Consider the following 15,084-nt stretch of genomic DNA (forward strand, 5'->3'; position numbering starts at 1 on the left):
ATAACCGTTTTATTTCTAAATATTCCCAGATTTGGTTTTGCCTGTTTCTCCATTGTAGCGCCAAGTGTGGCATCATAGAGTCTCTAGAAAACACTAGAAGCACCATCAGCAATGCACGCTGCTGTATCATTATCTGACTCCGAGAACTCTAATTCTATACAATTTTGTCTCATATTTACGACATGGCCATAATGCTCTGGACAATATCTCACTCAATCAAACAAGTGCAGAAGGCCGATACAGTCATAGTAAACTCACGGAAACAAGATAACACCAGGCATTTTGTTCTACATTATGTTGACCAGGCATTTCACAGAATAAATCTCATTTGTGTATTTAACTATCTTGAATTGATCAGCCCAACAAAAATGTGGTTATTCTCACAGGCACTTCCATTCTGATTAAGATGAAGAGGTTTTTTTTTATAAATGTAAAAACAAACTGCACACAAGAGGAAAAAAAAGTAAAAGAAACTTATTGACCTACTGCTTCGCTTCTTGTAAGTCTAATACTTATGGACTTGGAACTTTTGGAATGTACAGGATGACTGGATACAGTCTCTCATCTGCAGACTGTCACAGTAACAGTTAGTCTAAAACTCCAAGTTTCCAAAAACTTATTGCAGGACAGCTATGCCAAGGTCTGCAATGCATCTCTCACACACAATCTACCGAGATTCAGACTTTGGTGCTGCCTCTGAATCTGAATTGTACATTGCATTGAATTTCCTCATTTTAACTGAAGATTTCTTGAGCAAGTTGCTGCAATATCTCATGTGCTGCTCATCTTACAGGAACGTCAGAGCATCAGGGATATGGCGTGGCCTGACAGTTACAGTCCTGATACTCGTTGCCGAGATGTTATCAGAACCACTTGCTTGAATTACTGCTTTGTAATGTGCTGTCATTATCTATTACAATTACAATCTATTCTGTAACTCGTAACAAGATAAGTCCTAATATCAATGCTGCTCAGATCACATGGTAGTGAAGCCTGCTATTTGTTGCTGTCCATCGCAATACCTGACACCAACTTAAAAGTTTCTGAAAATGTATTAAAACCAGTCTCAGAAACTCTAATTTTAGTATGCCTTTAAAAACTCAAGATGCAATGTACTTCAAGAACTTAGCACCTCTTGAGGTTCAGGTGGTATTAAAAATCACGACTGTTGCTCCTTAGAATAACGTGTTACTGCCTTATAACACACTGAAGCCTCTGCATTGTATTATCTAAAACAGCCGATAGGAAACTTTTTGACAGACGCCTACGGTTTTGAGTGTAACTTACGGGCACAGGCATCCCTAGTGGTAATGGTGTAAACTGTGAGTAAAGATGTAGAGGCACAGGAATATAGATTGGCACAGGAATGGGCAAAACAATCAGCTGTGGCTTCCAATCCTCTTCTGGAAAAAAAGAGACAAGGCAGATGGGAACAATAATATAGAACCATGTGCTAATTTGTAAACAGATACAAAATGTTTCACCTTTAATCAATGCCAAAGCTTTCCAGCAACATAAATTGACAATTTCAACAAGGCTACAAGGCCAGGTGGTCTGTTTCAGAATTTGTTCTTGCACGTTGTAAACTCTATAGTACTATTATTTAACTAACTAGTACAATTCCAGATAATCACATATCTGACCTATGCGTAAAATTGCAATGTACCACATTACAGGAAACTTCGCGATATCCGGCACCGACGGGACCGAGCTGCTGCCGATCTATCAAAACTTCCGGATAGACCAGCGCTAATGTTGAAGGATACGGAGGTTTTCATCTCCGTATCTGACAACAAACACCGTTGCTTAGCAACAGCTTGTAAACACTCGGCCCGTACCTTGGAAGCGTCTCTGAAGCTGTTGCTAAGCTACAGAGACGCTTCCAGAGCCTGACTGTTAAAAAATGCTAGAAGGAAAAAAACCTAACCAAAACGGCTGCTGATTTCTGCCGTTAGATCGAGGTTTCCGGACATACAACCTCCGGATAAACCAAAGTTTCCTGTACTCCCTATGCAGCCACACTGTATTCAAATCCAGTGCACCAAATCACCTCCATTGTATAAAATCTCTGATCTAAGCATAAACTCTTCTACATTTAAGAGCTTTTAGGAAAGAACACTAAGCAGAGTTGTAATTTAGTGGAACTCTGTCCCAGTCGCATTGCTTGGAACTGTTGTACCTAGAAATCACATTCAGAGTGAACCGTCACTTACGGAAACAAGATTGCTGAAAGTAAGACTTGCACATTTTTATGACACCTTTTCACATCTCTCAGAAGTGGCTTGAAGCGCCTCACATACAACTAATTACAGCAACAACTTGTATTTATACAGCACCTTCAATGTAGTAAAACGTCCCAAGGTGCTTCACAGGAGTATTAAAAGTCAAAAAATTTGACACCGAGCCACATAAGGAGAAATTAGGGCAGGTGACCAAAAGCTTGGTCAAAGAGGTAGGTTTTAAGGAGCGTCTATAAGGAGGAAAGAGAGGTAGCAAGGCGGAGAGGTTTAGGCAGGGAATTCCAGAGCTTAGGGCCTAGGCAACAGAAGGCACGGCCACCAAAGGTTGAACGATTATAATCAGGGATGCTCAAGAGGGCAGAATTAGAGGAGCACAGATATCTCGAGTGGGGGGTCGTGGGGCTGAAGGAGATTACAGAGATAGGGAGGGGTGAGGCCATGGAGGGATTTGAAAACAAGGATGAGAATTTTGAAATCGAGGTGTTGCTTAACCGAGAGCCAATGTAGGTCAGCGAGCACAGGGGTGATGGGTGAACGGGACTTGGTGAGAGTTAGGGCACGGGCAGCTGAGTTTTGGATGACCTCAAGTTTACGTAGGGTAGAATGTGGGAGGCCAGCCAGGAGTGCATTGGAGTAGTCAAGTCTAGAGGTAACAAAGGCATGGATGAGGGTTTCAGCAGCGGATGAGCTGAGGGAAGGGCGGAGACGGGCAATGTTACGGAGGTGGAAATAGGCGGTCTTTGTTATGCTGCAGATATGTGGTCAGCAGCTCATTTCAGGGTCAAATATGACACCAAGATTGCGAACTGTGGTTCAGCCTCAGACAGATGTTAGGGAGAGAGATGGAGTCAGTGGCTAGGGAACGGAGTTTGTGGCGGGGACTGAAAACAATGGCTTCAGTCTTCCCAATATTTAATTGGAGAAAATTTCTGCTCATCCAGAACTGGATGTCGGACAAGCAGTCTGACAATTTAGAGAATGTGGAGGGGTCGAGGGAAGTGGTAGTGAGGTAGAGCTGGGTGCTGTCAGCGTACATGTGGAAACAGACGCTGTGTTTTCAGACGATGTTGCCAAGGGGCAACATGTAGATGAGAAATAGGAGGAGGCCAAGGATAGATCCTTGGGGGACACCAGAGGCAACGATCCAGGAGCGGGAAGAGAAGCCGTTGCAGGTGATTCTCTGGCTACGATTAGATAGATAAGACGGAACCAGGCGAGTGCAGTCCCACCCAGCTGGACGACGGTGGAGAGGCGTTGGAGAAGGATGGAGTGGTCAACTGTATCAAAGGCTGCAGACAAGTCAAGAAGGACGAGGAGGGATAGTTTACCTTTGTCACAGTCACAAAGGATGTCATTTATGACTTTGATGAGAGCCGTTTCGGTACTGTGGCAAGGGCGGAAACCTGATTTGGAGGGATTCAAACATGGAATTACGAGAAAGATGGTCATGGATTTGGGAGGCGACAACACGTTCAAGGACTTGAGGGGAAAGGGAGGTTGGAGATGGGGTGGTACTTTGCAAGGACGGAGGGATCAAGGGTTGGTTTTTTGAGGTGATGACAGCAGGTTTGAGGGAGATGGGGACAGTACCTGAGGAGAGAGAACCGTTAACAATGTCAGCTAACATGGGAGCCAAAAGGAAGTTGGGTGGTCAGCAGTTTGGTGGGAATAGGATCGTAGGAGCAGAAAGTGGGTCTCATGGACAAGATGAGTGCGGACAGGTCATGAGGGGAGATCGGAGAGAAACTGGAGAAAGATGCAAGTTCAGGACTAGGGCAGGGGGGAACCTTAGAGAAAGTTTGGTCTGGTGGGCTAGGGGAAGGAAGGGAAGTGGCAGAGGCAGCTGAACGGATGGTCTCAATCTTAAAGACAAAGAATTACTCAGAAATGCAGTCGCTGATAATCATGCTGAAGCTTGCGTTAGGCTCAGGAAATCTCTGGCTTACCCTCTGGCACCAGTGCAATACCTTCAATTCATTCTGTGTAAAGTTTATGGGGTACAGCCCTTGCTGCAGGTGCTTTCCTGTTGCGCCACTTCATAGACAGGAGAAACAAAAACACTCCAAATTTCAACCGTTTTTGTTTGGATTGAACTGTTAACTGATTGGTTACATGGACTGTGGCACAAGGCTTTGGAAATTGGTTGTTTTTAATATAGAGTTAATAGAAATCTTCATTCAAATATATTTCTTAACAACTTAGTTGTACGATAATCAACTGCATATATAATGAAACTATTACTACATATGTGTACAAGTGAACATACATCCACACACACATTACCTGTCTGACAAGCCTTGGTCTGAGTGTGTGGCTTACAGGAGGTCGCTTTGGTCTGTGTGAGAGGTTTACACAGTACTGCTTTATTCTTGAGCACCTTGGGTGGAGCAGAAGGTGGTAGTCGAGGAGTTTCCGTCTGAGTGCTGATCTAATTATCAACAGATTGAAGAAACCTGATGTAAAGACACCGTTAACTGCAAACAATTCAGAATAGTGGAACTAAACACTAACCAAACTCGTTACTTACCTCTCCACTAACCTGAGTTCCTGAAGTGGTACGAGTTCCACCTGCTAAAAATAAATAAATCTCAGTACACAATCATGGCCTGCTTAGTTCTGCAGGAAAAACATTGCAGTATGCCTTGAATTTATTTAAATATACTGGTGAACAGCACCCAAGACAAGAGCTCAACAGTATAACGAATTACACATCCTCCTCTGAATATATACCTCTTTCCTCCTATCCTGTCTGCTCTTAACATTTAGCTGCTCAACATAGGACAAAAGGTGTACTTTTTAATATACATGCAACTACTACATACATAAACAAGGAAACAAGATTAAGGAAAATGGCTTTCTGAATCTCTAACAGCTTGCATTTATATAGTGCCTGCAATACAGAAAATCATCTTAAGGCGCTTCACATAGGTACAATCAAAAAATGGACATGGAGTCAAGATAAAAGCTTGGTCAGAGGTGGACTTCAAGGAGGGTCTGTAAAAAGCTATGCTACAGGTTGCCTAAATATTTTCCCCACTGCATGCCCCAGAGATGTTCTCCTCTCAAACAAAACTTTCACCTACCAAGAAATACACGAGAAAGTCAATTACAAGATGAGTTATTAGTAAAGAAGCATCCATTTAACCTTTTGTTGATCTGAACTCTAATCGTGGCCAATTTGGCAACTGCCTTTTTGTTTAAGTTGTTGCTGTAAACTGGTTGGATGGCAAACTGAAGTCAGTGGAACTCTATTGTCATGCAATGGGAAAGAGACAGAATAATTGGGACTAAAGGGAGAGATTATTCTGCAATCACAAAGAAGTAGCATGAACATGCATATGAAGAAATCTGTACATGTAACGCGTCACACACAAGCACAGACACATTCATTATTTATACTCATTTGTGTCACTATGCTTAAAAAGTATGACAGAGTAGCCAAAGGAAAAAGTAACTTTTAATGTAAAATAGAATCTTTATCGACCATGATAGATGTCTTCCTAAACACTCCTCTGTATTAACCTGATAAAGTATCTTGCAGGAGCTTATAATAAAAATTCAGGCATATGTAGTAGCATGGATATAAAGTTGGTTGACAAACCAAAAGGGTTAGAATTAATGGATGTTGCATTGGATTGGAACTAGTGTACCCCAGGGTTCAGTGCTGGGTTAACATCTTGAGATTTAAAAATGATTTGGACTTGGGCAAAGGGAGCACAATTTGTTGAGACACGGAAGTAATTAGTTTGGCAACAGCAATATGGACTGTAAAAGACTTCAGGAGGATGTAGGCAGGTTGGCAGAATGGGCAGGCAGGTGGCAGATGCAATTCATTGTTGAGAAGTGTGAGGTAATGCATTTGGCAGGAAAAATATAGGCCTGGATTTTGTGGCCAGCGACAAGGTGACAGCGCTTGCTGCTGACCTCAAAGAAAGCTGCCCACAAAGTTCTAGCAAACTCTGGGGGGGGGGATTTCACCTTTCCCAACATTAGTTTGATTCTGGCGCCATTCCTAGGGGATCTCTGGCGTCCAGCAGCAGTGATGTCATCAAGCAGGCCAAGCAGCCAATCACATCGAAGAATTCTCAGTCGGCAAACCAGGAAGTAAAAAGCACCGATTATCCTTCATGTCTTAATCACTTTACAGAGAGCAAAATAAAAATTAGGACATACACATGGGATTAAGCTGAAATATCAAACAATCTTTAAAAAAAATAATTTTTATGATGTTAAAAATGTGGGAATTTTTATCATAATGGCGAAATTTGACATTCCACAAATATAAAATTAGTTTTTCAGGGCCAGAGAGGTTATTCAGCAGTAATTATGACTTGGTACACCATTAAAAACCTAGTTATACCTCATTCAACAGGCTTAACTTTTTCGGGGGGCTTTTTACAGCGAGATTAGAACATAAAAAAATGGAGGTTCACGTCAATTCAAGTGATTTGTAAGATTTCCATCTGCGAGGACTTCAACAGCGCACCCTGTGGAGGAGCGGGGAATCACCGACAGCAACTTCTCGATTTCCACATTTAACAACGCATGTGCAAAACCCAGAAGTTGCTGTCAGTTTCACAGAGTAATGACGGCAAACGCTGACAGTTTCACCATCAGTACAACCGCAATTTCTGGACTATAGAATTAATAGAAAGGTGCTGAAGGTAGGGAGAAATAGAAAGTACGAGTAGAAGTAGATTAAAAAAAAGCCCTTAAAAATACCAATATCATTTGGGTTTTTACAAATAGGGACAGGAGGACAAAAGCGAAGAGATTGTGATAAATTTGTACCAGACAATGGTTAGGGCCTGGCTGGAGTCGAGAAGTTTTGGACGGCTCGTTCTTGAAAGGGCATTAAAGCCACAGTGAATATGCAGTGTAAATCCACCAGGATGATAATGGGATGAGAAACTATGGTTATGAGGATAGACTTGAGACACTGGGACTATTTTCACTGAAGCAGAGAAAGCCAAGACGAGATTTAATTGAAGCTTTTTTAAATTAGGAAGGGCTTTAATAATGTGAATAGGAAGAGGCTGCTCCACTGTTTGGGGGACTAAGTGCTGAGGATCAATTTAAAATTATCACTAAAAGTGAAGGGGGAGGTTTGGATAAATTTCCTTACTCAGAGTAGTTAACAGCATGGAATGTTTTGCCACAAGAGTGATTGAGGTAGACACCACTATTATTTAAGAAAAAGAGTAGGTAAATATTTGAATCAGAGGAAGACACTAGATATGGGGACATAGCAGGACAGTGGGATTAGTTTTGGATTGTTCAAGCAAATATTCTATACACACAAGTGCTGAATAACCTCCTTCTGTGCTGTACACTTCTACAGTTCTATAATTAAGCACAATCAACTGACAATTAAAAAAAAGAGGTTTGAAGAACTTCAGGTACAGAGGAAAATCCTCAGTAGAAAACAATCAGCCATCCAAAATCATGTGGTCAGTCTGTTTAGGCCCTGGTAGAGTTATTATTTCACTTCAATCAGTCAGGGTTCATAGTTGCTATCGACTGATCCTGTTGGAAGTGTTTGAATGGCTGTTTAACGAAGATAGAATACACAGCTGAGATACTACCGCCTACTGACTCCTCAATCAAACTGCCTTCAAGCCTTTCACATGAAAAATAGCCATCCGAGAGGGGCACTTGAAGGCTGCGGGCCTGCAGAACAGTGGAGTTCTATTATGCTGCGCCATAGAGTAGCAGGTAGTGGGTTTGCCCCACAAAATAAGCTTCCAAAATCGGCCTTGTGGTCAGCAGATGCAATGAGCAATGGATGGGCATCTTCCATAATGAGAGAAGAAGGAAATAAGAAATGAATGGTGCAAGTCCCCTAATTCAGACCAGCTGCCTGTACCTGCTCGTAAATAGTTACAGGAAATCACTAACAGAGACCTATGAGGTCACCTGCCTGCTTGGCAAATGGTGTACAATATGAAGGCATTCTTTCAGGAGTAGGAGATATAAAAATATCAAACAAAGAAAAAAATGCACTTAAGACCAGGCAGCACATCATGTTTAGCTGGGAATTCATGTTCCTCTACTAGCATGCAACACACATTTAAGTCTCCACGTACTTTGCTTTGATATAAGATGGGCAAATGTTAAACTCTAGCTTGCAGCAGCTTCCATACCATTTGAAGTTGTGGTTGAACTAGCAGCATTCTGTACTGGCGGGGTATTAGCCAACGACATCACGTTTGCTATGACAGGAGTAGACTCCTTCCTCTGGCCACTGGGAACATTTGGTACCGTTACTGCTGAAAGATGATGGTGATTTTCAGTAATCATACAAAACATTTAATCTCGAGTAGTTTATAGTTCATCAAATAACATCAATTGAAGTTTGATTTTTAAAAAATATTTGTAAGTTTTAAAGTAACCCGTGAGGACCAATGCAGTACTTCTGTATCAAATCATCAGAATTACAATTTTATTTTATTTAGAGGGTGCATTAAGATTTTTTAAACAATGGATATTGCATATTTGTGACAATTTTACATGCAGATGTCTAAAAATGCACACAAACAAATTTTAGGGAACTGGATAGCACAGTGGGTGGGTCCTTTCAGGGTAACTGGATGCTGGTTTTGCAGACACCCACCTCCAGTGGCGTTGCTCAGTGAATCAAAGTATATGTTCTTTTATACAATATATATCATGGCCACTGATTTATAATGGTTTAATAAGTCAAATTGCATTTTTATTAAGTATTGGTGGGGTGTGTGAAAATTTCAGGTTCACATTCTATGTGCATGTATGTGTGAAAACTAATTAGTGGCCTTAATTAGTACTAAAAATTGGTTGATTTTACCTCCATTTTAATATATTACAGATGTACATGCAAACACACATACATATACAAGTTTTAGAGAATCATAGCTCTTTACTGGGGCACATCACAATCGTGTTGCAACTGAACAGGGGATTCAATACTAAATGTCTTTTCCCAAGCTACCTTAGGCAATTTACTTTAAGAGCTTAAAGCATGTATGGAATCATCGAATCAGTACAGCACAGTAGGAGGCCATTCGGCTCTCTGCAAGAGCACTTCAGCTAGTCCCAATCCCCCGCCCTTTCCCCATAGCTATGCAAAAAAAACATTCCTTCAGGTACTTATCTAATTCCCTTTTGAAAGCCACGATTGAATCTGCCTCCACCACACTTTCAGGCAGTGCATCCCAGATCATAACCACTCGCTGCGTAAAAAAGTTTTTCCTCATGTCGCCTTTGGATCTTCTGCCAATCACCTTAAATCTGTGTCCTTCTGCCAATGGGAACAATTTCTCTCTCTCTACTCTGTCTAGACCCCTCATGATTTTGAATACTTCTATCATATCTCCTCTCAATCTTCTCAGCTCTATGGAGAACTACCCCAGTTTCGCCAGTCTATCCATGTAACTGAAGTCTCTCATCCCTGGAACCATTCTTGTAAATCTTTTCTGCACCCTCTCTAAAGTCTTCACATCCTTCCTAAAGTGCGGTGCTCAGAATTGGACACAATACTCCAATTGTGGCCGAACCAGTTTATAAAGATTCATCATAAATTCCTTGCTTTTGTACTCGATGCCTCTATTTATAAAGCTCAGGATCCCGTATGCTTTTTTAACAGCTTTCTCAACCTGTCCTGCCACCTTCAACGATTTGTGCACATATACCCCCAGGTCTCTCTGTTCCTGCACCCCCTTTAGAATTGTACCCTTTAGTTTATATTGTAAACAAGGAATTGCTTGTGGACACTAATAAGTGCACAGATTTTCCTTTGTTACATTGTGTAGCAATTCAGATTAACTCTTCCCCTTTAATCCCAGTTGCTTTTTAAATTATAGTTTCAACTTACCTGGGGATTGAAATTGTGTTTTTGGTCAATTGTATGTGATTATCAGCTGTTAAATACAGATGTCATCAGTGACCTACATTCCCTTCACTCAAGGAAGCTCAAGATTTGACAGTGATTTGAATTCTTTTTTCTCAACACTCTCGTGCATTGTATGTATCATGGGGCAGAGATGTCCAAACTTTTGTCTTCCTGGGACACGAAGGCAAGTACTATGAAGCCTCGAGGGCTCCGCAAATATTCCGACTTTGCACTCCCGGTAGCAAGCATGCATCAAGAGTTCAAGCGGGCACGGTGCATGATTTGCTATCTATTAGTTTAAATCTAAATTTCCATTCATTTGGAAACCAGGAAATAAATGCAAATAGGACTGAGTTGACTTGGCTTAATTGCTAAATTTCCAGGGATTAGGGTTGTAGGTTAGGTTAGGTATCCCGCTCATATGGTAACATACACACATTTATGTGCCAAGGCCATAAAAAACACAACATACGCAGAGCTGTAGGAACTGCATTTCGTACCTTTCCCATCTTGAGGTGCTGTTTCCGTTAGGTGATGCTGATTGCAGAATGTGAGGACACAATGAAGGTTACAGAAATTTTTGGTTTGTCCATGCCATTTAATAGACTCATTTAGTTTACCTTGACGTTTGCAGCAATCACACTTAGCCATCTACAGAAGAAAAAGGAAAATAACATTCAAATTGTCCAACTCCATTCAAATGATACAGCAAATATTTTGTAAATTAGTTGGCGGTCTCTGTTCGAAGTGTCAGCTTTTTTAGTGGTAGCACGCTCTCCTCGAGTCACAAGGGTCACACTCCAGGATTTGAGCACGTTCTCAATTGACACCTCAATGCAGTACTGAAGGAGTGCTATATTGTCAGAGGGACTGTCTTTCAGATGACATTAAACAAGAGGTACAGATGAATGGCACTACTTGAAGAGCAAGAGCGCTCTCCCATGACCTGGATGACATTCCTCCCCTCAACCAATATCACCAAAACAAATTGATTTGTCATTTATCTCATTTGTTGTTTGTGGGACCTTGCTGTGCACAAATTGGCTGCCACATTTGTCTACAAAACAATAACTAAACTTAATAAGTAATACATTGGCTTTGAAAGGGGGGGAGGAATTAGCTGAAGTTCCTACTCCTGATCACCATCAAGTGCCCGTTCTGAAAAGTGAACTTGTGTGCAGTTCGGGCATGCACATGATCTGGTACAAGTCAAATAGCTCATTGAAATGCATTGCCCAGGGTCAATCATGAAGACTGCCTATTGAGATATTCGAGGGCTGTCTGCACCATAAAACCAAACACCAACTAAGTCAATGCACTCAGGAGAAAAAATATCTAGTTGTGCGCATAAATATGTGAACAGTTGCTGTTAAGAATTAGTCTTAATAACTAGCCCAGTGACCATGAAATGGAACAGCAGGTGCCAGGACAAACTACAGTGGCATTACTTCCAGTCCAGTCCAGTCTTGGAGTCAGTGCCTAGCAGGCGCCACTTTCAATCAATTAGCTAACTGACTAACCCTGGCCAATGCTGGCTCAGAAGCTCCAAAAACTACAGTGGAAACCAACCCTACTGAGCCAGAATTAAGGTCATCCCTGAATTCTCAACTCTTGCACAGAATAGTACAGGAAACTTTGGTTTAACTGGTGGTTGTATGTCCGGAAAACTCGCTCTACCGGCAGAATTCACCCCCCGAAAACAGCGCCCGAGTAACCAGCAATGTTGCCGGTTCCGAGTCCGAGTCTCCAACGGTTGCCGAGTTCATCAGTGGGGGTAGTTCTACAAACTGCCACTACTCGGCCTCTTGGCGCCAGCGGAACTCGGAACACCTCAGAAACCCTGCATCAGGAGCCTCACCCTCCCACGCTGCCGGTAGCCTCTTCTGATCCGCCATTTTTTGGGGTTCCAGTACAGTACTGTGTGTCTCCCACGCTGCCGGTAGCCTCCTCTGATCCGCCAGTTTTCGGGGTTCCAGTACAGTACTGTGTGTCTCCCACGCTGCCGGTAGCCTCCTCTGATCCGCCAGTTTTCGGGGTTCCAGTCCAGTACTGTGTGTCTCCCACGCTGCCGGTAGCCTCTTCTGATCCGCCATGTTTCGGGGTTCCAGTCCAGTACTGTGTGTCTCCCACGCTGCCGGTAGCCTCCTCTGATCCGCCAGTTTTCGGGGTTCCAGTACAGTACTGTGTGTCTCCCACGCTGCTGGTAGCCTCCTCTGATCCGCCATGTTTCGGGGTTCCAGTACAGTAGTGTGTGTCTCCCACGCTGCCGGTCGCCTCTTCTGATCCGCCATGTTTCGGGGTTCCAGTACAGTACTGTGTGTCTCCCACGCTGCTGCAACTCATTGGACTGCATTATGGAAATCCCAAAAGTTGATCCAACCAAAAGGAAGAGAGTAGTGTTAACTTTAAAACAGAAAATTGATATATGCAAACGACTAGAAATGGGAGCGAAGCGTATGCACATTATGAAAGAATTCAAAATCGGTTCGTCAACAATGTACGACATCAAAGCGCAGAAGGATAAGCTGCTCAAGTTTTATGCAAGCTCGGAGACATCCAAGAGTGTAGAGAAACGGCGCACGCTTCGTAAGCCTAAGCTTGAAGAGCTGGATACCGTGCTTTATGAGTGGTTTGCTCTGAAGCATTGAGGGTGTTCCGATTTCCAGACCCATGCTAATATCAAAAGCGAAGGATTTTTATGCAAAGATGGAGCTCACTGACAAGTGTGCTTTCTCTGATGGATGGCTATCGTGCTTCAAGGCACGGCATGGGATACGACGACTCGATGTTTGCGGGGAGAAGAAATCAGCTGATCACGACGCCGCAGAAGAATACTGCGATTATTTCAATCGGATTGTGCAGCAACATGATTTGTCGCCAGCACAGCTATACAATGCCGATGAAACGGGCTTATTTTGGAGGTGTTTGCCAGAATCAACACTTGCTGGGGCTAGTGAGGCTAATGCTTCAGGTTACAAGAAAAATAAAGATCGTGTAACCGTGCTAACGCTGCTGGGTCACACCAGGTTAAACTTCTAGTCATTGGGAAGTATAAAAATCCTCGTGCATTTAAAAATGTGAGGCACTTACCTGTTGAGTACAAAGCTCAAGCAAATGCTTGGATGGATAAGGAAATCTTTTCAAATTGGTTCCATCATACTTTTGCTCCATCTGTGAGGGAACATTTCCGTAGAATAAGGAAACCTGAAGATAGCAAATGCATTTTATTGCTGGATAATTGTAGAGCCCATCCGCATGAATCTGAGTTGGTTTCTGGAAATATTGTCACCATTTATTTGCCACCAAATGTAACTTCTCTCATACAACCCATGGACCAGGGCGTTATCCAAAATCTCAAGTGTCATTTCAAGAAAGACTTCCTACGTAGACTGATAAGCCAAGATGACAACACAGGTATTCAGGCATTTCAGAAGGAATACAATCTTAAAGATGCCATCTTTAATGTTGCATGTTCCTGGAAATTGGTGAAAGGTCACACTTTGAGGCAAGCCTGGTGCAAATTGTGGCCTTCTGTAATGTTTGCTGAAGGTTCTTCTTCAGAGGAGGAATTTCGTGGGTTCAATGTTCGTCCGCGGAAGACTGCAGTAATGGAAATGGCTGACATGGTGAAAGATGTAGGCCCAGCAAACCCTCTACATCATCTCAGTGAAAGTGATACTGAGCAGTGGGTTGATGCCGAGAGAGAAGTTGCTATTGTGCATTTGCTAAGTGATGATGAAATAATGGAGAATGTTTTGAATCCAAGGAAAGAAAAGGAAAGTGTGATGGAAAATGAAGACGATGAGATTTCTGAAGTGAACAAGATTTCTTGGGCTAAAGCTGCAGCAGATCTTGCTTCATTCATCAAATTTGCTGAAAGCCATTCTTGCTATTCTGCCCAAGTTATGCAGCTCCATATTCTGCAGTCTACCTTTCTGCAAAGAAGGCAAGAGTCCACTAAGCAAGCAGACATCCGGGACATGTTTAAGAAAACTTCCAAAAGAGTTGGCGCACTGGAAGTGCCTGAAGAATCTATTAAAGTGCATGATCCTGATGAACCAGTTGGCTTGGAATAAGTGTACAGTCAACCACTGTACAGTACTTTATACTGTACAGTCGTTTAAGTTTTGGTGCACTGCACAGTCGTTTATAAGTTTTGTTTTACTGTTAACAGTAAAACAAAACTTATAAACGACTTAAGTTATTAGAGTTATGGATTACCATCAACTGGCAGTACTGTACTTAATCAAGCATCTTTCACCATCCATTTAACACAACATTCTGTAGGTGAGTACCCAATTACTGTATATTGCACATTTCTTGATTTTTAAATTTTTCTTAGTTAAAAACAGCCTGGGTAGATAATCCGCTCACCACTCCGGAACTTTTGATAGATCAGCATCACGCCGGTCCCGGATATCAGAACTTTTCCTGTATGAGGCTTGGGGTAAACTAAACTGCTGTTTCCAAAGAGTAACGTGTATACTCGAAACATACTCAATATTTACCCCAGAATTAATTGGAAAGAAATCTGGATATCATGAACTGAGTGAATTAATACCTTCATAAATGAGACATCATTTTTTGGCCATAAGGCTGCCAATTCTTATATTCTTTATAACACAGATACTATGATTAAGTGCCATTTTAGTGTTGTTCCCACGAGTTTTCTGAATACTGCTCCAGCATACGGAGGCTTCCATTATGTGCTTGCTGGAATAACCTATGCATTACATAAGAAAGCGGGTATTTCACAGCTTCCTGGTGAAAACCACAAATCAAGGTCAGTGGTTTGTCGTTTTCATTAAAAAATGGACAAAATTGTGTGCATGATCCCTAAGGCACAGGTAAAAATCCTAGACTCCGTCAAAATAACAGACCTCATAAGTCAGTGGTCCTGATTATTATCTGCTCTTCGAAGTAAGGACCACAAGTACAACTCCAAAAGGCAAAGTAGAAAACAAAATTACCTTCCCT

At 42.1% G+C, this 15,084-nt stretch overlaps 1 protein-coding gene across 5 annotated transcripts in view; it reads right to left on the reverse strand.

Moving 5' to 3' along the window:
* Positions 1-15,084, reverse strand: part of LOC147103125 (zinc finger MYM-type protein 4-like) — a 180,738-nt gene that overhangs the window by 22,072 nt on the left and 143,582 nt on the right. For 2 of the 5 annotated variants that reach the window (XM_085962449.1, XM_085962447.1), the window contains 5 exons: positions 10,608-10,758; positions 8,384-8,506; positions 4,768-4,811; positions 4,524-4,668; positions 1,288-1,403 (listed from right to left, as the gene is read on the reverse strand). In XM_085962449.1, coding sequence (XP_085818575.1) covers positions 1,288-1,403; positions 4,524-4,668; positions 4,768-4,811; positions 8,384-8,506; positions 10,608-10,758 — 579 coding nt within the window. Of the gene's footprint in view, positions 1-1,287; positions 1,404-4,523; positions 4,669-4,767; positions 4,812-8,383; positions 8,510-10,607; positions 10,759-15,084 lie in introns of all 5 variants that reach the window. The other 3 variants (XM_085962446.1, XM_085962445.1, XM_085962448.1) reach the window with 2 other exon arrangements.

Source organism: Somniosus microcephalus, chromosome 20 (assembly GCF_052327205.1).
Source record: "Somniosus microcephalus isolate GS21.2 chromosome 20, FLI_Smic_1.0, whole genome shotgun sequence".
NCBI lineage: Eukaryota > Metazoa > Chordata > Chondrichthyes > Squaliformes > Somniosidae > Somniosus > Somniosus microcephalus.